Raw genomic sequence first — 24,322 nt, 5'->3', positions numbered from 1 at the left:
AGGCCTTATTGATCGGGGTCGAAAAGGCGCCACACTGTCTCCATTCACGACATACACCGTCCAGACGTCGCCCCATCGACCGAAACCGGAAGCCTTCTTCGGTTTTATTTACGTCCTTTCACCTGACGATGAAAATCTTATCCTTCCTCTATAGATAGAGACAGAGAGGGAATTTCCGGGCACACGATAAAGGGAAAGATGGCCCCATTTCAAACAGGATTTGCATGGAAACTGATTTCCACCCCTATCTTAATGTTCAACAGGTTTACGGTTAACATTTTGTGGCGAGATGAGATGGATTTGATGGGTTGGTTGGGTGAGGATTTGATATTTTAGGTTGCGTTGGTTGATTTTGGATGTGAAGGGATGTTTTAGAAGGGATAATCCCCGTTGGATTTTGTAAAAAAAAAGAAAATAAATAAATAAAACGAAAATTAAATCAAAAAAAAATATATTTAAAATAAAAATTTAAACCAAAAGATAACAAAATCATAAAATAATTAAATATACTTACTGACGAATTGAACTTTTTTTGGTTGCATTGTCCTTGGTTTTGTTTTAACCTTCGTTATTAATCCTTGCTTTCTATGTACTAAAAAGAAAGTTAATTAAATATTTTTTAAAAAAGCGCATTTATAACTCGTTGGTTACTTTGTGGTTATTAAAAACCGTAAACTTTAATACCGAAAATATGACTCATTCATCCAAAAATATCAACTCGTGTATTTAATTTCATCTTGCACCCCAAAAGATTTATCACCAGAGGGAAAAACGACTACATACTTTCTAAATGGGGAAGAACCCTCGTGTATTTATTTATATACTTGAACCCCTCCTAAGGAAACAAAAACAAAGCTAAGAACTATACCCTCACTCATCAAGTCGACCTTTTTGTGAGGGAGGAACACAAATTAACTCATCTTAGTAACTTATCTTTAAATATAAAAGATATTTTACTTAAATATTTATTTTAATAATGTTAAGTTTAGGTAGGGACTAATTTTTTACTCGTTACGATCTCATTTTGATCAAACCCTTATTGATGGATGACGCTAATTGAACTTTAATAACAGCTTAAATTGAGTTTTACGTCGATTTTCTTTTATTGAACGAAAACTAGAACTAACACTAGACCTAAAACTAGAAACATTCGGGTTTAGCTGTACATCTCTCAAGATGGATAAACTCGTATGTTTCTAGTTCTGGGTGTCGTGTTACTTCTAATACTAGTGTTAATTATAGTTTCAGTTATTAAATACCGTTGGATTGTTGTATAGTTTTCATTGAACTAACACCAGAGCTAACACTATACCTAGAACTAGAATCATTCAGATTTAGTCGTTCTTAAGACGTGCGGCTAAATCCAAATGATTCTAGTTCTGGGTATAGTGTTAGTTCTACATAGTAACAGTGCTAGTGTAAAACTACAACTAACACTAGATCTAGAACTAGAAACGTTTTGGTTTAAACTCGAAACGTTCTAGTTCTAGGTCTAGTGTTAGTTCTAGTTTTAATTGTTATGCAGCGCTAGATCAAGAACTAGAATCATTTGGGTTTAGCCGTACGTCTCTAAAGACGGCTAAACCCAAATGTTTCTAGATCTAGGTATAATGTTAGTTCTAGTGACAGTGCAAGAGTAAAACTAGAACTAACACTATACCTAGAACTAGAATCATTCGGGTTTAGCCGTCTTTAAAGACGTGCGGCTAAATCCAAATGATTCTAGTTCTGGGTATAGTGTTAGTGTAAAACTAGAACTAACATTAGACCTAGAACTAGAAACATTTGGCTTTAGCCATGCGTCTTCAGACGAACGGCTAAACCCGAATCTTTCTAGTTCTAGCTCTAGTGTTAATTCTAGTTTTAATTGTTATGCAGCGCTAGACCAGGAACTAGAATCATTTGGGTTTAGCCGTACGTCTCTAAAGACAGCTAAACCTAAATGTTTCTAGATCTAGATATAATGTTAGTTCTAGTGACACTGCAAGAGTAAAACTAGAACTAACACTAGACCTAAAACTAGAAACATTTGGGTTCAGTCATGCGTCTTCAGACGAACGGCTAAACCCGAATGATTCTAGTTCTTGGTCTACCGCTGCATAACAATTAAAACTAGAACTAACACTAGAGCTAGAACTTCGGCTGTATTTGGAATGTTTTTATTCCATCAAACAGCATAATACTTTTGACGGTAAATTACCTTTATTACATTTTAAAATTTTAACATTAATACATTATGCAGTACTTTTATGTTATTTCCTATTGTTTATCTTAATTTTAGTTGTGCCAAAGAAGAAGAATCATTAGATTCGAAACATATCTAGCACTGATTTAATAACGAAATTTATACATCGATTCAACTTATGACCTTTTATTCTATGATTTCAACGATATACCTGGAATCCACTCTATACAGGTGTCCCGCAACGATTGTACAATACTTCACACAGCGTATTCTTTGGTCGAAAATAGACAAAAGAGTCTAATAAAGATAGATCCGAAAATATTGTTAACATCATTAATAAATAATATTATAATAATTGTATAATTAACATTTGTTTTACTACTTTCAATGGGTTACTAATTGTATTTTTCAAATCCTGCACATTTTAAATTTCTTCAGAATAAACTATTTGTTTTGAATGTCATCAAAACCAATAATCTAACGGATTTAAAAATGGTAAACTAGGTGGCCACGTAACAGGACCATGGCCAATCCAATTATTATCAAATCTGTCATCTAAGTATACTTAAGTAGCACGTGCATAATGTGCTGGTGCTCCATCATGCATAAAGGTTTGCAAACATTTGCAGAGGTAATTCACCAAATGCCTTAGTAAGCTCATTTTGTAAAAGAATATGGAAGCATCGGTGAAAATGGACCTAATAACTGGTCACCTATAATTCCGGTCCATACATCAACACTGAAACGCCACTGATGATGAGTTTCTAGTATTGCATGGAGATTGTCATCACGCAAAATGTGCGCATTATGGATATTAAGAATTCCGTTTTGAGTAAATGTTGCTTCGCAAACACAATGTTTATGGGAAAATCGATGTTTAGTACCTCTTCCTGTATGGCTCATCTACAAAAAATCTGCCATAATTTTCTGTTAAAGCTTGAAAAGTGTTGTAGCGATACGGATAAAGCAACTGCTCCCTTGAACGGTTAATAAACGGTTGTTTTCTTGTACAGAAATCTTTCTAATGCTGGTTGAGGCATTTTCATCAATGCTTTTCAAAACTACTTCTTCTAATTCCACATGAAAGGGTTAATTATTATAGAAAAATTTGAACTAATGATGTTAACAATAGGTCAACTTATAGAACTAAAACTTTGAATATCTCAACAATGGACCATTTTCGGACTTATGTTTGTTAGGCTTTTTTTTGTCAATTTTTGATCAGAGAATACGCTGGTGACGTATTGTACAATCGTTGCGGAACATCCTGTATAAACATTCGGGTTTCGCCGTCTTTAGAGACGTGCGGCTAAACTCAAATGATTCTAGTTCTAGGTATAGTGTTAGTTCTACATAGTAACAGTGCAAAAGTAAAACTAGAACTAACACTATACCTAGAACTAGAAACCCGAAACTTTCTAGGTCTAATATTAGTTCTAATTTTAGTTGTTATTCAGTATTAGCGTGTTGTACATTTTTTATTAAACTAAAACTAGAACTAACACACGTCCTAGAATTAGAAAGTTTCGGGTTTAGCCGTTCCTCTTCAGACGTTCGCACGTTTAATATACAAATTAAAAATTTTTCACATAACGGACACTCCCTTCCCCATATTAGTCCGTTAGTATATCGATGTTTTACTGTAATTGAATTTTGAGTTAATATATTATGTATTTACAACTTCTGCGGGTTGCCCTTTTTGCGTTGGGGTTGAAATTCCCAGCGGTAACCGAAGATGCAGAGGGGTCTTTCGCCCCCCAATCCCTTTTCGTTTCAACATTTCGTCAACGTTCGTCAACTTCCCATCGGAAATGTACGGCCCTTGGCCTTGGATAATCTGATCGATACCGTTACTGATACTTTTTTTACATTTATATGGATTCGTGTAGTCAAAAAAATTGTTTTCTTTGTTAAAATTTTGTATATTAAAAAAATAATTTAATTAATGTACCCTAATAAACTATCGACCTATTTATTTTCTTGGCACCGATCCACTTGTCCGCGAACTAGGAATGTTTTATGCATGTGAAAGAAGTTAATTTTCACAGCAACCAATATCATCGACCACGTTGCAGTATTTTTCAGTGAGTAATCAATAAATTCCAACATAACCACAATTAAATACAACAAAATACACAAAACTTAATCAAAATTCTTCATCTAACAAAAGAATTCTTTTATTTCTATTTTCTCTATCATCTTTATCATCCCCTTTCATTTTTTTTTCTTTTTCAATAGTTCGAGATCTGAATGACTAATTGCAATGCGGCGAATCCGGCAGGAAAAACTCTGACTTCCAATTAAGAAGGGTTACCCTTCAGCTCTATGTTGAGAGAACGAATAGAAAACGGGAAGAGGAAGGGAGGTCGACGGCGACGCGGCGTCGCGACGACCCTGCCGGTTGGCAACACCGGCGGTGAGTCACCGGCTTGACCAAGGAATTTCGGGTTACCCCGCAATAAAAAAAACAACCCCTAAACCCCCGATATGAACGTTAATTAGACGATGACGTTCGTTCGTTGTTTCGAGTGGAAAATTAAATAACACGGGATATGACACCAACAAGGGTAAACTGAGATCATTATTGTTATTATTAGAGCTAATTTGTGCTGCAAAATTTTTTAAGGTATATATATTTACTTGCAAAGAAATACTTGTTAAATTTTCAGATTTTTCCACATTTTCTGCATATTCAAGATACATGATATAAATAAGAATAAATAAAAAAAATCAATTTCATTTGAGTGCAATAAACAATAAAAAGTATTATATAATAATAAAATTAAATCGAATTAATTTAATTTCATTCAAAATCAACGATAAACCACACCCCAAAACTTCCCCTTATCAATATAAAAAAATAGCATGCAACTGAAAATCCGTTTTTAAAAACAATTAGATCCTTAAACACGCCACCTCCCTCATTTATCATATTAAACCCTCACAAAGTAACCGGCGAATTATAAAAGTTAAAAAAGCATTTTTTGTAATATCGCATGTCAACCGGCGTTTTGACATTGAACTCTCCCCATATTTACAATTTTCAAATTTTCGTATAAATAAAGTCGATTGAAAAGTTATACTTACTTGCTGGTGGTAAAGGTGCCCTACAAGTATGGCAAAAGCATTGCATTACCGATTCCCTAACGAGTCCAATAAGCATCTTGGCTGATTCTTTTGAATACGGTTCTTCACTGGAGAGGTCACTATAAGAGGATGGATATTTTCAAAGTGTTTAGGTTCTTTATGGATGGCAGTGAGTTCTCTTTGGTTTGATTCTTTTTATTTCTTCTTGGTGAAGAGTGTTCTCTATGGAGCACGCGATGGCGCGTCTTTTACAATGGCTTGCCGGCTAACGGACTGAGCACAGGCGTGGTGGTGTTGGCGGCGGTGGAGGCGTCCCGATGCTCTGGCGTCGGCGCCCCTTGGCAGGTCGATAAACACGGAATAACCGGCGCGGCAGGCGCCGCCCCGACGCTGTCGATGCCGGGGCGTCGTCGTTAGGACGTGTTTTGACCGGTACGTTGTTGGTCGAAACCAACGAAATTATGACTTGGTTTCTTTTTTTAAACGTGGAATTCCGGGTTCAGAAGCAGTTAAAAATAGAAATGCAGGGGGTGGAAGTTTGTTTATGGGAACATAAACAGTACAAGACACCCACTTCTTAGTAATTAAATGATAAAAACATATACATCAAAATTAAGAACTTGAAAACTTTTAAATGAAAAACATGTCTAAATTTTCAGTAAATGTGGTGGAGGCGCCGGCAAAGTTATAATACAGAATGTCCGGAAATGACGTGTACAACGAAAGACCACAAGTTGACTTGAATCGCTTGACAAAGAATATGATGATTTAACTCAACTTATCTATATACAAAATTGTTTAGTTTAGCCACCAGAGGGCTTTAAAAATAACATTTTTTTATTCATTTTTTGGTCATGCATTTGTATCAGTAGACTACAGCTATTTGTGGAATAAACTTTAACTTCGAAAATTATAGGATGTTTAAAAACTTTGTCACAATAAATCAAGCATCCATACTTTTTTAACCCCCCGTATGTATAAACACTACCATTTTTTTTCTGAATAGTTACTTTCATTTAGAAACTATTTTCTGTCTTACAAAATTTCACTTGTGTAAACGGTTTATACAGGGTGTTTCGGTGACTCGGGGAACAAATGTAACCTAATATACTAGAGTGAAAATGATGACGATTCATGTAAAAAAAATAGTAAATGTCCTCAAATTGCAAAGATACAGGCCATCAAAGTTATGAAATTTTAACACATTTTTCTAAATATCTTAAACACTATTTATGGTAAAGCGTTGAAATTTGGTACAGTGTAAACTAATATCACGTAAAATCATTAGACAATTTTTGAGTTGGATCGGTACGCGGGAACAGTGTTATACAGGCTGTTCCTAAACTTTGTTTGCTCAGAACTATTTTATTCTATCATAACCCTACATTTATTTTCGTAGTTTCTAATAGTAAATTTAGTTTAGAACCTTTTATCACTCTTAGAGAATATTGATAAGAACCACCGTTTTCGTATTAAATGCAAAAATGTTAGGCTCCGAATTCAATAACACTAAAAAAAAAGAAATAAATAAATAATCTGAATTGGCAATGACAAGTGAAAATCGAACTGAGCTGTCATAACTATTATGTATGCAACATGTCTAAGTGTAGATTTAGCTAAATCACATTTTTAATTTGTTTTAATTGCTTTAATAAAAGAATTCGAAAACAATAAATTAAAAATCAACAAAAAATAAACAAAAAAACGACAACACTAACAGGAATAATAAAAACATACATAAAATAACAAGACAAGTAATAAAAAATACTGAAGGAAATGTTCAAAAACTTAGATTTCTTTTTCTTTTTTAGTGCTATTAATGAAATCGGAACCCAACATTTTTGCATTTAACACGAAAACGGTGACTTTTATCAAGATTATCTAAGATTATTTAAGATTATCTATAAAAGTTTCTAAATTAAATTTGCTATTAGAAACTGCAAACATAAATGTACGGTTATGATAGAATAAAAAAGTTCTGAACAAACAAACTTTAGGAACATCCTGTATAGCATTGTTCCCGATGACCGATCCAATTCATAAATTGCCTAACGATTTTACATGACATTGATTTACACTGTACCAAATTTCAACGCTTTACTGTAAATAGTGTTTAAGATATTTGGAAAAATGTGTTAAAATTTCCTATCTTTTATGGCCTGTATCTTTGAAATTTGAAGACTTTTACTAATTTTTTTTACATGAATCGTCATCATTTTCACTCTAGTATACCTGGTTAAATTTGTTCCCCGAGTCACCGAAACACCCTGTATAAAACATAAAAAAATATTTTCTAAATCCCCAAGCGCGAATGAGTCATGTAAGCATGTAAGGTAACACTAATATCTTTTTTTTTTATAGTTGGCCAGGTATGATTAATTTTAAAAGCAAAAACAGTTTATGTCACTTAAACTTGACAGCGTTATTCGTATTTTTCGTTTTGCGTTTTATCTTCGATTCATTATGAACTTTCAAAGCCTTCTAGCGGCTAAACTAAGCAATTTTCTATATACAGGCTGGTCATTTTACTTAAAAATGAACCAAATAAAAGTTGTTCTGTGCGAAGGGGGAAACCCAAGGTATATAGAACATAAGGTTACCCAAAGCCGATTCTCCTCCTCTGAGGGGCAAGGTGGCTCAGTGACGTAGCTGGTTCGATGAATAACACAACACGATGTGAGGTTTAAATATTTTATCTACGACTGCTTGGATAAGTCATCATTACCGCACTCATTTGAGGTGATTTGAGTTACGTAATGAAGTTCATTACCGCACTGGTTTCATTACGTAACGCATTTTTAGCCTAATTAGAACAGACTTAATTTATTGAAACGAGCAACAATACAAAAGAGCTATCTACTTACAGAGAAACAATACTATTTATTATAAACATTAATTGTTATGTTTTTACATTTCAAAACACTTATTCCAGATGAGTAAACATGTTGTTGAAACTGACAATTTAAAATTGTCAATAATCATTTCAAAATATTTTTATAAATGTCAAATAGACTTTTCTAAAGAAATTGATTTTTTAGTAATTTTTAGCAGTCGTAGATAAAATGCTGTATATCACACATGGGCTAGAGCATAATTATAGTACTCATGTGATTACACGACTCGGTCTATGACCTCGTCGTGCAATTCTCCACACTCGTACTGTAAGTATGTTTCTAGCCCACTTGTAATATAAATAACTATTATATAGACTGTACCACAGTATAGGCTATCTTTTACTCAACTCTACTCTGACTGTATCGAACCAGTGACGTCATTCTGCGGGGTAATAATCGAGACTACAGAAGCATAGGTAACCTTATGTTCTATAGACCTTGGGGGAAACCATATGACGATAATAATTTTTTGACCTTGACCTTATTTTCAAGGTTATATGAAGGTCGCGATCAATTTTTTAAATAGTACCCTATATATTTTATCATAAAATCTGAATCTATGGATAAATGTAAAATAATTCAAAAAAAAATATATAGTATGTCCCCGGATCGAGTTACAAAACGGAAAAAAAATTTTGTTACTGATTTTTCAAACTTATCTCAGTACAAATAATGCGTCGGATATGTTCAAACTAGTAAGGCTCAAACTACCATCTTCTGGTTAAGCTATCTAAGAGATTATTACCACGGTTACGGCTATTTTACGCGCTCTGATTGGCTAGTAGATGGGTTTATCTATAAGATAAATTTAACTGAAAGATGGTAGTAATGGACGTAAATCGCATGAATTTTATACTCTAACTATAAAAGTTAACTAATTATTCCAATTTTTATGTAAAAATTGGACTTTTTTCTAAATTGAAAATTGAAATTGAAGTTCAATTTATGATATGTAACAATAGAAACCATAAAAGTTACAACTTATGTTGGTGAGATTAAGTTTTTTCATGCGATGTTAACCGTGAAAGAGAGAATTTATTTAGTACTGTGCTATGGCACTAGTGAATCATGTTTTCGTGTAGTTATACAAAAATTCCAGCAAAAATATCCGGACACAAACATATCTCATGTTGGGGCTCGCAAACTATGAAACAATGTTTGGAAACGGGTTCTGTATTATTCATAAAGAGGCAGACAAAGAGACTAAATGAGGAAGACGCTGCTTTTCAGATATTGTTTCTTCCCAGCATTTTCGTTATTGGAGCGATGTAAATCCAATTACCCTTAAATTTTATACGGTCAATGTACTTTCAGCAAGACAGTTGCCCAGCTTACCATTCACACATTGTGCCAAATGGTTAAATTTACAATTTCGTCAAAAATGGATTGAACGAAATGGTCCTATTTGATGGCCAGCACGTAGTCCTGATCTTACAATTATAGATTTTTATTTTTGGGCACGATTGAAACAAATTGTTTACAGTGAACCAATACAAGCTGATGCAGAACTATTAAAACTACGAATAATTAAAGCGATAGAATCTCAACCACTGGCGGAAATTCGTACTTTTTATAAAGAATTTAGAACTCGTCTCCAAATGTGTGCCGAATTGGGAGGGAATCTATTTGAATGTTCACTTACAAATAAATAATATTTATTACTTACGTAGTGTGTTATTACATAAATTTACATTTAAAATATTTTATTCAATTAACCATATTTTAATTTGATTTGTCCGTATATTTTCAATAACATAAGTTGTAACATTTATGGTTTCTATGGTTACATATCGTAAGTGAACTTGAAAAATTTTTTATTTAGGAAAAGTATAATTTTTACAGATTTTTATGTAAAAATATATAATAAGTTAATAAATTAGTTAATTTCTATAGTTAGAATATAAAGTTCGTGCGATTTAGAGGTTTGAATATATCCGACGCATTATTTATGCTGAGATAAGTTTGAAAAATCAGTAATAAATTTTTTTTCCTCTTTGTAACTCGATCAAGGGACATACTGTATACAGGGTGTTTCAGGTTTTTGTAGCAGGACTTTAACAGTCGATAGATCTTTTAAAATTAGCACAAAAACTTCATATAAATAGGTCGACAAACGATTTGTTTTGTTATTTACATTTTGTTTATGGGTTTGCAAACGGAAATTCAGTAGAAGTAGCCCTAGAGTATAGGAGAAGATATCCAAAGAGAAGACATCTGCATCCTTCTGTGTTTGTGAAAGTGCATAGACAAATAGTTGCAAAGAAATTTTAGAAGAAGAATTTTGCGTGAGTTCGACAGAGACCCCACTACGAGCGTTAGAAGAGTTTTGAATGCCTTATGAATTTCTAGGGCGCGTGTTTGTCGCCTTTTAAAACATGCTCATAGACATGCTTATCATTTACAACCCTTGCAAGGATTGCAACCAGGCGATGAAGAAATGCGTGTAACGTTTTGTCGGTGGATTGTTAAAGCATCAGCCAACAATCGACATTTTTAAAAAAATGTAATGTGGAACGATGAATTATGTTTCACAAGACATGGGATTGTAAACTTCCACAATTTACATCTTTTGGTATCCCTATGCAATTCGGCCACAAAACTTCCAACATAAATTTAGTGTCAAAGTCTGGGTAGGTGTTTATAATAATCATCTTTTCGAGCCATACTTTTTGCTACCACAACTAACCGCTGCGACGTTCTTGTAATTTTTGGTAGCTGAACATGCCAATATGTAGGATGACATTGATTTAGCTTTAATAAGCAAGGCCTTGTTTCAACTTGATGATTGTGCAGCTTATCATGGTAGGGTGGTAAGAAATTGGCTAGACAACCATTTTCCTGCTAGATGGATTGGTCGCATGGTCCCACGATCTGCAGATCTTAATGCTTTAGACTTCTTTGTGTGGAGATATTTGAGAGGAAAATTGTATGAGACACCTGTTCCCAAAAGGGATGAACTTTTAATAGGATTAGGAATGCTTGTAATAACATAAGGACGTTCTTAAATACCTTCTTTGTGTTAATTTTAAAAGATCTATCGACTGTTAAAGTCCTGCTATAAAAACCTGAAACACCCTGTATATAAATTTTACTGTGATGTTATGCCAGTACAACCTCAAGACGTACGGAAGAAAAGGAAATTGCGGTATTAGCTACCGTTGTGGTAAATCTTCAAGTTAGCACTCAACGACTTGCAATTGACGCGGGAATATAGAAGACCAGCATTTTAAGAATATTAAAGCGCAACAAGTATCACCCACATCACATTTCATTGCATCAACAGCTTTATGGAGATGATTTTGAAAATCGATTAATATTTTGTCGATGGGCACAAGAACGAATGCGGTTGGACGTCAATTTCTTTTGTAACGTGCTATTCTCGGGAGTCAAAGGACAAGTCAATAGACATAACATGCCCTATTGGAGCGTTGAAAATCCGAGATGGTTGCGTGAAGTAGAACATCAACGACCTTGGTCGGTTAGTGTTTGGTGTGGCATAAGTGGTGATAAATTGATCGGTCCATACTTTATTGATGGTATGCTGAATGGGAAGAACTACCGAAATTTTTTAGATGACGTCTTACCTGATGTGATAATTGCATCAAGTAATTATTTATATTATATATTTGACACACCCTGTATATTATGTATATAGAAGGTCATCTCCCCACTATTTTTTGGTACAAGCGCTCCCAAGGGAATTGTGAGGGAACTAATTAGGTTAATGCACGAAATTTAAATATTTAAACATACCGGTTTATACCATTACTTTATTTTGAAGTGGTCAAGTGCATTTTCCAAATAAATAGGAAAAAATATGAATTTAAAGTTTTTCCAAGATAATATTCATAATTTTTAATGTATATTGCTCTCATTGGCTAAGGTCCATTACTACCATCTAAATTTATCTTATAGATAAACCCATCTACTAGGCAATCAGAGCGCGTAAACGCTCTGTAAACGATGGTAGTAACGAGCCTAAGTTCGTTAATACCATCTTCTGGTTATGCTATCTAAGGGATTATTACCGTGGTTACCTAAGGTCCATTACTACCATCTCTTAGTTAAATTTATCTTATAGATAAACTCATCTACTAGCCAATCAGAGCGCGTAAAATAGCCGTAACCACGGTAATAATCCCTTAGATAGCATAACCAGAAGATGGTAGTAACGAGCCTTATTTAAATACCTAACTAAAGGATACAAAACACTAAGCCAAAAGAACGTAAGAAAAAATTTTGCTTATACAACGGGGTTATCACCAATTATCACACTAAACGACAAAACAAAAATGTGACGTTTGCTTTCACACATACATTTTTCTATAGTTACAAGCGCTTTGTTTGTGCAGATAACGCCGATTGCTGCAAATTCAGTCTACAACGTCATCCAGTGGATTGTGAGGGAGCTAAATCTCGGTCTACATTTTTATAGTGTAGTAAGATTGCACACCAGAATAATATTTGTTTTATTTATTTATCGTTTTTTATGGTAACGGGAAAATATGTTGTGTCATATACAGTGTGTCCTTGGATAGGTAAAACGACTCTTATAAAACGTGAAATTTTTTTTTTCGATATTAATTGTCATTTTTTGGGGTTTGGCCCTGCTTCATTAAAGACTAATTTTGAACATATTTTCAAGTTTTAAAAAACAAGTGAGCCTGGACGATAAAAGAAAAACTCTTTTTATGGCAGGTAAAATACCTTTTCTGTTTTCAGTACGTGAAAGTATTACTAAGAAGTTTTGTTCAGAATGAAAAACTATGGCCATATGCAAATTTTCGGAATGATCGGCCTACTTTGGTAAAAATCTTATTAAATGACACACAAGGAGTTTTCGCTTCAGTGTCAACACTCACTTGCTCGACACTCTTATTAAGGCTTTGGGAAATTTTCATACTGATATTCCAAGAAGAGGATTTTATACGAATTTTTAAAACTTAAACGGCGAAAATTGCAAAATTTGAGAAAATTGTCGATCATTTCAAAAATCTATTTCTCAAAAACTAAAGTGATTTTTCAAAACGGCTTGTTGCATTAAAAAGAGGATACTTTAATTAATAATTGATGATATTTCCACAAGGATCCTTCAAGAAATTAATTTTATATCGAATTTTGAAAATTATCGATGAAAACTGCAACATCGAAAATTTTATCAAAACTTCAAATAGTTTTCTCAAAAACTAAAAATTATTTTTCAAACCGGATTGGTTCATTGGAAAGAGCACACTTTTATTAACACTTTGGAAAATTTTTATACTCATATTCCAAGAAGTGGATTTTATACGAATTTTTAAAACTTAATCGACGAAAATTGCAAAATTCGAAAAAATTGTCGATCATTTCAAAAATGGGATAGTTTAATTAATAATTGGTGAAATTTCCACAAGGATCCTTCAGAAATTAATTGTATAGCGAATTTTGAAAATTATCGATGAAAATTGCAACATCGAAAATTTTATCAAAACTTCAAACATTGCTTTCTCAAAACTAAAAGTTATTTTTCAAAACGTCTTTGTCATTGGAAAGAGGACACTTTTATTAATTCTTTGGGAAATTTTCATACTCATATTCCTAGAAATGGATTTTATACGAATTTTCAAAACTTAATCGGCGAAAATTGAAAAATTCGAAAAAATCGTCGATCATTTCAAAAATTTATCTCTCAAAAACTAAAAGCGGTTTTTCAAAACGGCTTGTTGCATTAAAAAGAGGATACTTTAATTAATAATTGGTGATATTTCCACAAGGATCCTTCAAGAAATTAATTTTATAGCGAATTTTGAAAATTATCGAAAATTGCAACATCGAAAATTTTTTCAAAACTTCAAATATTGTTTTCTCAAAAACTAAAAGTTATTTTTCAAAACGGGTTGGTTCATTGGAAAGAGGACACTTTTATTAACACTTTGGGAAATTTTCATACTTATATTCCAAGAAGTGGATTTTATACGAATTTTTAAAACTTAATCGGCGAAAATTGCAAAATTCGGAAAAATAGTCGATCATTTCAAAAATATATTTTTCAAAAACTCTAAGTGATTTTTCAAAACAGCTTGTTGTATTCAAAAGAGGATACTTTAATTAATAATTGGTGATATTTCCACAATGATCCTTCAAGAAATTAATTGTATAGTGAATTTTGAAAATTATCGATGTAAATTCCAACATCGAAAATTTTATCAAAACTTCTAATATTGTTTTCTCAAAAACTAAAAGTTATTTTTCAAAACGGGTTGGTTCATTAGAAAGAGGACACTTTTATTAACACTTTGGGAAATTTTCATACTCATATTCCAAGAAGTGGATTTTATGCGAATTTTTAAAACTTAATCGGCGAAAACCCCACCACTACTAATAACTCACCCTGTATAGATTAGATATTAAAACCAGCCGCCATGTTCTGCTAAAAATAGACGCCAAATTTGAATACACTTTAAAGTGTTGGCAGAAATTGCCAACACTTTAGATTGCCATTTTCCCTATACCAAGAAATAACTATAATAACTGTAATATGTTTTATGAGCACATAATACACTCCCACATTACGATTTAGTTGCAATTCAGAGTCACCTATATATACAAAACCTGAAATTTATCGTGGGGTACAATGTCGATATCGCATGAATAATGAATTCACCCGTCAACGACACGTTCTCCACCACGTTTGTCAATCTCATCAATTACAATCCCGCAGTTGTTGTCAGAATGGGGGAGAACGAAAAGTTAAAAAAAAGTTTTAATGAAAAAGTTTAGTTTGTAAACGAAATGAGTAAAACTTTCAAAGAATTCTTTTAACACCATCGTTCAATGTTAAAATAAAAGAAGAATGAACTTTTATTACTACATTAAATAAAAATCTAGATTCTATCTAAAATCTAGATTTGATAGCGATATTTATTTCATATAGAATTTATATTCCAAATAAAAGAAACGTAATATTTAGTAGACGTAAAATTTTTAAAAAAAGAAAATGTAAATATTGAAGATTTTTTGTTAAAACAAGAAAAGAAACAAACAAGAAATATTGGTAGAATTCCCAATCATTAGTGAAAATATAAATCAAGAAAAAATAGAAAATACACCGTCAAATCCAGAATTAAACCCACAAGATCGAATACACTTAAATCAAAATGAAAAGTGTGAAAAAGAAACTACAGAAAAAGAAGTTGAATTGAAAAGAGGAAGAGGCAGACCTAAATTAGAAAAAAAACCGGTAAAAAAGGAAGACCTAGAAAAATTTACAAATTGAAGATAGAAAATGAACCAGATGAAATAATAAATATTAAAAACCAAGATAAGATAAATGTGTTAAAAACAACGACTACTACGTACGACGATACAAATTTGGAAGCAAATATTGGAGAAATTTCTTTAAAGGAAGCTTTAAAAGAAGATGGAGAAGAATGGCAATAAGCAATAAAAAATGAAATAACAGCTCTGATCAAGAACAAGACGTGGGAATTGGTTAAAAAACCAAAAGGTAAAAACATAATCGGATGCAAATTAATACTAAAGAAAAAATTAAATCAAGACGGTTCTTTAGAAAAATGCAAAGCTAGAATAGTAGCAAAATGCTTCACGCAGCAGAAAGGAATTGATTTTCATGAAACCTCTTCACCAGTAACAAGGTTAAGCTCTATAAGAAAATTAAGTGCTATACCTGTAGAACATAATATGCACATACATCAAATGGATGTTATCACAGCATATTTGAACGGTGAAATTAGTGAAGAAATTTATATGAAAACACCAGATTTATTTAAAGAAACCTTAGAAGAAATAATAGAAATTAAAGAAGTCAATGAAGAAATTTTAAGAGACAGTAAGAAAATGTTAAAAGAAATGGAAAATGGAAATAAAGTATGTAAATTAAAAAAGGCATTATATGATTTAAAACAAGCCGGACTACAATGGTAAAAATTGGTAAAAAATTAGATAACAAATTAAAAGAAATTGGAATAAAACCAATCAACGCTGATCAGTGTATTTATACATCAAATGAAGAGGAACCACTTCTCGTCACAATCTACGTGGACGATATAATAATAGCCTGCAAAAACTTTTATCTCAATGTTTTGAAATGAAAGACTTGGGAAAAATACACTACTGTATTGGTTTAGAATTCTCGCTGAGCCAAATCGAGGGGAAGACAACGATCAAAATTTCACAAAAGAAGTATATAAGATATTCTACAGCGATTTGGTATGGAAAACTCAAAACCAGTCAGTACACCAATGGACGCAAATGCAAAATTACAAAAACCTGAAGTAAAAAACGAAGAAATAATGAAAAAGTATCCGTATCAAAGTCTGATCGGAAGTTTAATGTATGGTACAAGACCAGATATTACATTTAGCGTTAACTTCTTAAGTCAATTTAACACAAATTACAACGAGAGTCATTGGTTTGTCGCAAAAAGAGTATTGAGGTATTTAAAAGGAACAACAAATTTGGAAGTAACTTATAGAACTTCAGGGAAACAAATGGAATGTTATACAGATGCAGATTGGGGATCATCTATAAATGATCGGCGCTCCTATACTGATTATCTGTTTAAAATGGCAAATGCAGCAATCTCGTGAGAAACTAAAAAACAAAGGACCGTTGCTTTATCAAGCACAGAAGCCGAATACATGAGCCTTACTGAAGCAGCTAAAGAAGCACTGTATGAGAAAAAATTCTTATCGGAATTAAAATTCAATTCAAAAAGACCAATCGTCCTTTACAATGATAATCAAAGTTGTTAAAAGTTGGCAAAAAACAACGTTTAACATAGTAGGACTAAACACATAGATACAAAATATCATTTCATAAGAAAAGTTTTGGAAGACAACGTTATCAATTTAAAATATTGTCAAACAGAAGAAATGATTGCCGACGTGCTAACAAAGCCGTTACCAAAACCAAAATTAGAAAAGTTTATAACTATGATTAGCGTTGAGGGGGAGTGTTGAAATGTTTTATTTCATCATAAAGCAATCCCAATCAAAAGTGCGTTAATGTTTTATGAGTAGTTATACAGGGTCCTGCAACAATGCGTCAGGCATCCTATACCAATTAAGTTAGGAATTTCTTTCAAACGCAGACTTGTACTATATATATGAATGTATTTCTGGAAAATATTTTCGCATATACGGGCTGGTCCAAAAAAGTGTGACGACACAAAATGTATTTTTTTAAAATAGAACACCCTGTATATTTTTGCATATTTGGATTTGTCTATTTTCAAGGTTTATGAATAACTTTACTTTTTGCAATTTGATTCGGCCGTTCTCGAGATATTCGATTTTTTCTAGAAAAATTTGCTCCAGCAGACATTTGTTCAAAAAATCAGAGAACACTCGATTTTTGGAATATCAATTTAGGATTCAGAACATGCTTAAGCAACATGATGGAGTATGTTTTGGTGCCGAGAACGGCTGTCTAGAACGTTTGGTCACTTTCCTATGGCACATTAACTTTTCGAAATTTGGAAGTACCATAACTTAATTTTGTTAAATGGCACCCCCCATATTTTATTGCTTAGTCGTCTTCGGCGTCTCATTTTACATCTTTTATATCCCATATGTCTTATTCCTAACATTAATAGTTTGGGAGATAATTAGGGTTTTTTGAAAAATGCACATATATATCGATATTTAACCTAGAGTGTTGTTTAATTTTTAAAGCAGTTTTTCTTAAGATTTTTAAATGGAACACCTTGTATATTATTTTACTATCTTATGCAGAATTTAAATACAAATATTTTTTGTAATACAAAGTGTCTTAAAATTCTAGACCGCTCTCAAGATATTTACCAAAAACCACAAATGCGCCCATTTCGTAAGTAGAGTATTAAAAACTAAGCCTTGACGTCACAGTGATGGGTGGAGCTTACGACTCCAACATTTTCGTTGCTGTGTTGCTAACGATAAATTACCATATGCAATTTTTCATTTAGTGTTAACAAAAGTGTTGTTAAGTGTTAAATGACTTTTCTGGCGGTTTATCGTTAGCTGTGACGTCAGACTTAGGCAGTCTATTTTGACAATAAGCTTCCGAAAGTGAACATTTTATTCAGAAAAATGAATTTTTCAAAAGAAGAGCTAATTGATATGATTTTTGTTTTGGGGAATAGTAAGAAGAATTGTTTACTAGCAAGTAGAATGTATGCACTCAGTTTTTCCAGAAAGGCGCCATCCAGAACCAATAAGTTTTAGCAAGCTGAACGAACGGTGCTCGAACGTTCTCTTGAAACAAGAAGCGTAGATTACAGAAAGGAAGAAAGGGTTAAAACGGTTACAAATGAGGAAAATCAATTAGCAGTTTTGTTGGCAGTTACAGAAAATCCAAACATTAGTCAGGCGCGTGTGGGAAGAAGTAGGAATAAGTGAAAGGTCGATTCAAAGAATTTTAAAAAGACATATCACATTCAATTGTATCAAGCTTTAACTGATAATGACTTTAGGTGTAGAGTTGAGTTTTGTGAGTGGGCTCGATTTCGCCTTCAAGAAAGTCCGTTATTTTTTATCAACGTGTTATTTTCTGATCAGGCCACATTCCACAACAACGGATGCGTCAACAGACATAATTTCCACTATTACGCTACAGAAAATCCAAAAATTATGCGAGAAATCTACTACCAACATCGTTGGTCAATCAATGTATGGGGAGGAATCATTGGGGAACACATTGTAGGCCCTTACTGTGTTATGTATTTAGAATTTTTAACAAACGATTTGCCTGGACTGCTTTTAAATTTACCACCAAATGAACAAAATATGTGGTTACAACAAGATGGAGCTCCAGCTCATTTCTCCCGAGAGGTCAGAGCCTTGTTAGACAACACTTATGAAAATCATTGGATTGGAAGAGGGGGACCAGTTAGATGGCCTGCAAGATCACCTGATTTAACGGAATTTGACTTTTTTTTATGGCGGTATGTAAAAGAACGGTGCAGAATTTTAAGCCCCTTTTATTACAAAAAATATTTGTATTTAAATTTTGCATAAGATAGTAAAATAATATACAAGGTGTTCCATTTGAAAATCTTAAGAAAAACTGCTTTAAAAATTAACCAACACACAAGGTTAAATATCGATATATGTGTGCATTTTTCAAAAAACCCTAATTATCTCCCAAACTATTAATGTTAGGAATTGGACATATGGGATATAAAAGATGTAAAATGAGACGCCAAACACGACTAAGCAATAAAATATGGGGGTTGCCATTTAAAAAAATTAAGTTATGGTACTTCCAAATTTCGAAAAGTTAATGTGCCATAGTAAAGTGACCAAACGTTCTAGACAGCCGTTCTCGGCACCAAAACATACTCCATGTAGCGCATCACGCACTCTTATTATTTTTATATAGAAACATCATGTTATATCACCATGGGTTGTTATATCAACATAATGTATTTTCCCATGGCGATTTTGATATAGTCATAAAATAATAAATAAACTGGTAGACACACATATAAAACAGTCTATCAAATACTCCATTTTAATTTTTAATATTTTATTGTACGATTAATAAATATAGAGTTACAAATAAATATACTCTATACTCCATCATGTTGCTTAAGCATGTTCTGAATCCTAAATTGATATCCCAAAAATCGAGTGTTCTCTGATTTTTTGAACAATTGTCTGCTGGAGCAGATTTTTCTAGAAAAATTCGAATAACTCGAGAACGGCCGAATCAAATTGCAAAAAGTAAAGTTATTCATAAACCTTGAAAATAGACAAATCCAAATATGCAAAAATATACAGGCTTTTCCATTTAAAAAAAATACATTTTGTGTCGTTAAACTTTTTTGGACCACCCCGTATATGCGACAATATTTTCCAGAAATACATTCATATATATAGTACAAGTCTGCGTTTGAAAGAAATTCCTAACTTAATTAGTGTAGGAGCTATGGATGCTTGACGCACTGTTGCAGGACCCTGTATAGCTACTCATAAAACATTAATGCACTCTTGATTGGGATTGCTTTATGATGAAATATAACATTTCAACACTCCCCCTCAAGGCCAATCATAGTTATAAACTTTTCTAATTTTAGTTTTGGTAACGGCTTTGTTAGCACGTCGGCAATCATTTCTTCTGTTTGACAATATTTTAAATTGCTAACGTTATCTTCCAAAGCTTTTCTTATGAAATGATATTTTATATCTATGTGGTTAGTCCTGCTATGATAAACGTTGTTTTTTGCCAACTTTGGACAACTTTGATTATCATTGTAAAGGACGATTGGTTTTTTTGAATTGAATTTTAATTCCGATAAGAATTTTTTCCTAACTTAAATGGTATAGGAGCTATGGCTGCCTGATGCATTGTTGCAGGACCCTGTATACAGGTGTCCGGAAATTGCGATCATATATTTATAGGTGTGATTTAATGTTTTAAGTTAAACTTTTTATTTTTGTTTAAATTATTACACATGTTTGTGTGCAGTATTTTACTTAGTATTATTTATCTTGAAAACGAGTGGTCGTAGACCATTTTATAAGCAGAACATTTTATGTATTTTTTTCAGTAGATTTTAATTTTGAGGTTAAAATAGTGAAAAAAAAGATATGGGAAATAAATTGCGCCCCCTATCCCTTATTTCCGCAATTGCACATTCCTTCTAATTTTTCATTCGATTATCGTATTCGTCTCGTAAAAATAGCTAGATATGCAAAATTTCGTGGTTCTAACCCTAGTAGTTTTTGAAATAATGAGAAATAACCACATATTGAACGCCTTCTTCAAAGTGCTCTACCTCCCTTAGGAAGCATTTTAGAATAGACCTTTATATGAACTTTTCTTCATGATTTTTTTATGTAGAATTACCCCTTCAAATATATGAACGCAATTTCCGAACACCTGTATAATATAAAACAAGTGAATGTTGTTATAATTAATTGTCAATATATAAAGATAATAAAAAGGTTTGTTAAACAGTTAAAACATATCACGAATTCTTTTAACACCATCGTTCAATGTTAAAATAAAAGAAGAACGAACTTTTATTACTACATTAAATAAAAATCTAGGTTTGATAGCTTTCTTTACATTAATAGTAGCTAAGCTAAAAACATAAAAAATTGACCATGTATAAAGTTTTTAAGATATTGTACGGGGAATAAGGAAGGTAAAAGAAACCTTTATGAAGAACAAGGTTATGTCGTCTATCCATATACGGGTGGGCTTGCACGGCTTGCACTCGGTCGCAGCAACTCCAAAAAAGAGGACGAAACGGGTTGAAACAAGAAAAAGAGGCACGGCTTCGACTCTCTCAAGGAGCCTGCGTTTGTCACAAAGCCACAGGTTGGCCACAGCGTAGATATTTCCCCATTTCATGCTCAGTTAAATTTTTTTATTGTTACAATGGATTTCAGTTTGAAAACGGGGAGGTCACAGGTGGTTTTAGCAAAAGAGAAAATTGTCAGGATGATTTATTATGAGGATATTTATGAAAATACCCTAAACAAAAATAATATACTGAAAAAAAAATTAAAATGTTTCAATAAATTAAAACGAGTTAATAAACAAATTATACTTAGTACTCAATATAAGTAACATTAAAGATAACGAAACAAATCAAATAAAACATCCAACCAGTTTAATGCCATGAGACAAACGTCTTTGTTCTTTTAAAAGGAGGTTACCATCCCACGCACTATTTGAAACTGTACAGAGTACAGACAATTGCAAATAAACGAAGTAAATTATGTTAAACATCGTGTGGGGTACAATACTTCTTACAAAGTAAAAAGAAATTTGTTTACTTACGAGATTGTGGAGTTGGTAAATCACTTGCGACGTCCGACATTGTTCAATAAAAAGAGCTGTAAATGAGGAATTAAACTGATTTAGAGTTTTTTGCGTACTAATATACTAACCTGTTGATGACAAAGACAATGTGTCACTTTATAACTCCTATATTTATATTTTTATCAGATTAGATCTTAATACCGACAATAACAACGCTATCACTACTGCTGTAATTTCACAACAAAATTTAAAACTAAAGTTGGGTTATTTCCGCAGCACTTGAAAGGTTTCAACAGGACAATACAAGAAACTTGCACTGGTTTGGTTCTTTTATATAAAGAAACCGGCCTCAAGACGGTTATTTACACGTGGGGGGACACGTATCGATGCTGATTGGTGGGAACGATTTGAATGCAGCGTTATGATTGGTTTCGCGTTTGGTTCATTTTTAAATTAATGGTTTTGAATGTTTTTTTTTGTTGTTTCCGGTTAAGAACGTCATCGCGCAAAGGCACTTAAAGGGTCCTTTTTAATCGTTTTAATACGAATTCGGATTATTCATTTGAAACTGGGTTTAAATCAGAAGTCTTTGTTTCCAAAACCGTTGACGAACATCTGGGATGTGTCACACGTGTATTTACATATTTGATCTAAATATAAATTTGCTGGTGGTATCCGGAGGAGGATTTCTTCGGGATATTATACAATGTTAATGAAGTTGCGTTATTTGAAAGTTTGGAAATTTTCCTAAATCATATGTTACAAAAAAGAAGAGTAAAAAAAGTAATTTATTACTTGTCTTTCCTTTTGCGGTATAATATTTATCTGAAGTCATTTTGACCTTGTGATTCACCCTATTTTGTCGGTTATAGACATCATACAAGGCAAACAGGACCGCAACATATTTTTTTTCTTTTACACTTTACCATCATTTTTTTTAAAGCATCTTCGCTTCGGGAAGTTTATACAATGTGTTGTTATAAATTAATTAAAAATTAAATTCTTTGTAATTTTCAATTATGATTATTTTACTCAAAATTTAAATTTTTAATTCAAAACTTTAATACGACTCTGAACATATTTAGTTAACTCAAGTATGTTGGAACAAAATAACATTTCTTTTAAACGCCTACGATTTTTAACGGACTTTTATGTAATTTAACCGAATTGATCAACGGTCAAATTGCAAAAACATCCACACAAGTTATTGTATCTCTTGGTCTTGTTTATACAGGGTGATTCATAAGTAATGGGCCAAATTGTAAATGTACGTTCAGGAGGCCAAAATAATAATATTTTCATTAACAATAATGGGTCTTAGTCTGCTCCTTACTGAGATACAGGATGTTAAAGCGAAAAAAGTAAAATAGATTTTTGTTAATAGATCAGCTACTTTTCTACATAATGACTCATAGTTGACTTATAGTTTTTGTAAGGGTAAACAATAATGTGTGAGAGGATTTGAGTTAACTCGTAGATGTCGCCACATGCGCCATATGAATTAGATGAAATCAGCTACAAATTTTTTATCGCTCATTATTTTACAACATAATTAACTTGTTTAATTTGGATAGCCCCATCATTTCTGTAGAAAAAAGCTATACTTCTTTGATCTTGAAAATATTAACGATTTTCGAGATATTTGAATTTTACTAATTCACTACACTACATTTCACGGTGGTCGGCGTAGCATTAATCTGTTAAGACACAAGCATGGCATGGAATGTTGACATTTACCTAACCGTAATTGATAATTGATAACAATATTAAACTGAAACCATAAAAAAATTACGTAATAAAACAATTTATTGTACGCCAGTTAATAAAACGAAATACAACATTAGAACAGACTTGAACTATGACCACTTACGACAACTGTTATCAAAACCTACATGTTAATGTTGTGCGAAGTTAAATTAAATTTAAGCTTAATTATGAGCTACTGCAAAAGGTTTTCAACATGACCACCACCAGCATTTATACACGCATTTAACCGTTTGGTTAAGGATTGTCTGACTTTAAAAAATGTAGCAGGATTATTTCGTATTGAATTGGCTGCATCTTGAATTCTATTCCATAACTCGTCTCGTGTATTTATAGTAGGTTCAGCATAGACCATTGATTTCATGTAACCCCACACATGGTGGCCACTGAAATTCACTACCACGTCCAATCCAACGGTGAGGGAATGTTTCATTCAGATGTTCGCGCACAGCACGTGAAAAATGTGGAGGAGCACCGTCTTGCATGAACCACATATTTCCTCTTAGTTGTAATGGAAGATCTCCCAAGAGGTCGACTAAGTCATTATTTAAAAAAATTAAATATGACTCTCCATTTAAATTAGGAGGTAATTCAACTGGGCCCAGTAATGTATTGCCTATTACACCGCACCACACAT

General features: G+C 32.7%; 1 protein-coding gene and 1 long non-coding RNA gene across 6 annotated transcripts in view; both read right to left on the bottom strand.

The window, feature by feature from the left end:
- Positions 1-22,425, bottom strand: part of LOC111419805 (stathmin) — a 37,972-nt gene extending 15,547 nt beyond the window's left edge. For 4 of the 5 annotated variants that reach the window (XM_023052673.2, XM_071196618.1, XM_071196619.1 and 1 more), the window contains exons 1-2: positions 5,273-5,539; positions 515-592 (exon numbers count right to left, since the gene is read on the bottom strand). In XM_023052673.2, the coding sequence (XP_022908441.1) occupies positions 515-592; positions 5,273-5,348 (154 nt within the window). In that variant the 5' untranslated portion in view covers positions 5,349-5,539. Of the gene's footprint in view, positions 1-514; positions 593-5,272; positions 5,540-21,939; positions 21,996-22,049 lie in introns of those variants that run through there. The other variant, XM_023052674.2, reaches the window with a different exon arrangement.
- Positions 19,802-21,932, bottom strand: LOC139430036 (uncharacterized). Its single transcript, XR_011640605.1, has 2 exons — positions 21,707-21,932; positions 19,802-21,648 (listed from the first exon to the last, which is right to left on the bottom strand). It is a non-coding gene; the product is annotated as an uncharacterized lncRNA (long non-coding RNA).
- Positions 22,426-24,322: the final 1,897 nt, after the last annotated feature.

Source organism: Onthophagus taurus, chromosome 6 (assembly GCF_036711975.1).
Source record: "Onthophagus taurus isolate NC chromosome 6, IU_Otau_3.0, whole genome shotgun sequence".
Lineage (NCBI taxonomy): Eukaryota > Metazoa > Arthropoda > Insecta > Coleoptera > Scarabaeidae > Onthophagus > Onthophagus taurus.
The sequence above is the reverse complement of the archived record's forward strand: the minus strand, read 5'-3'. Positions and strand labels throughout refer to the sequence as shown.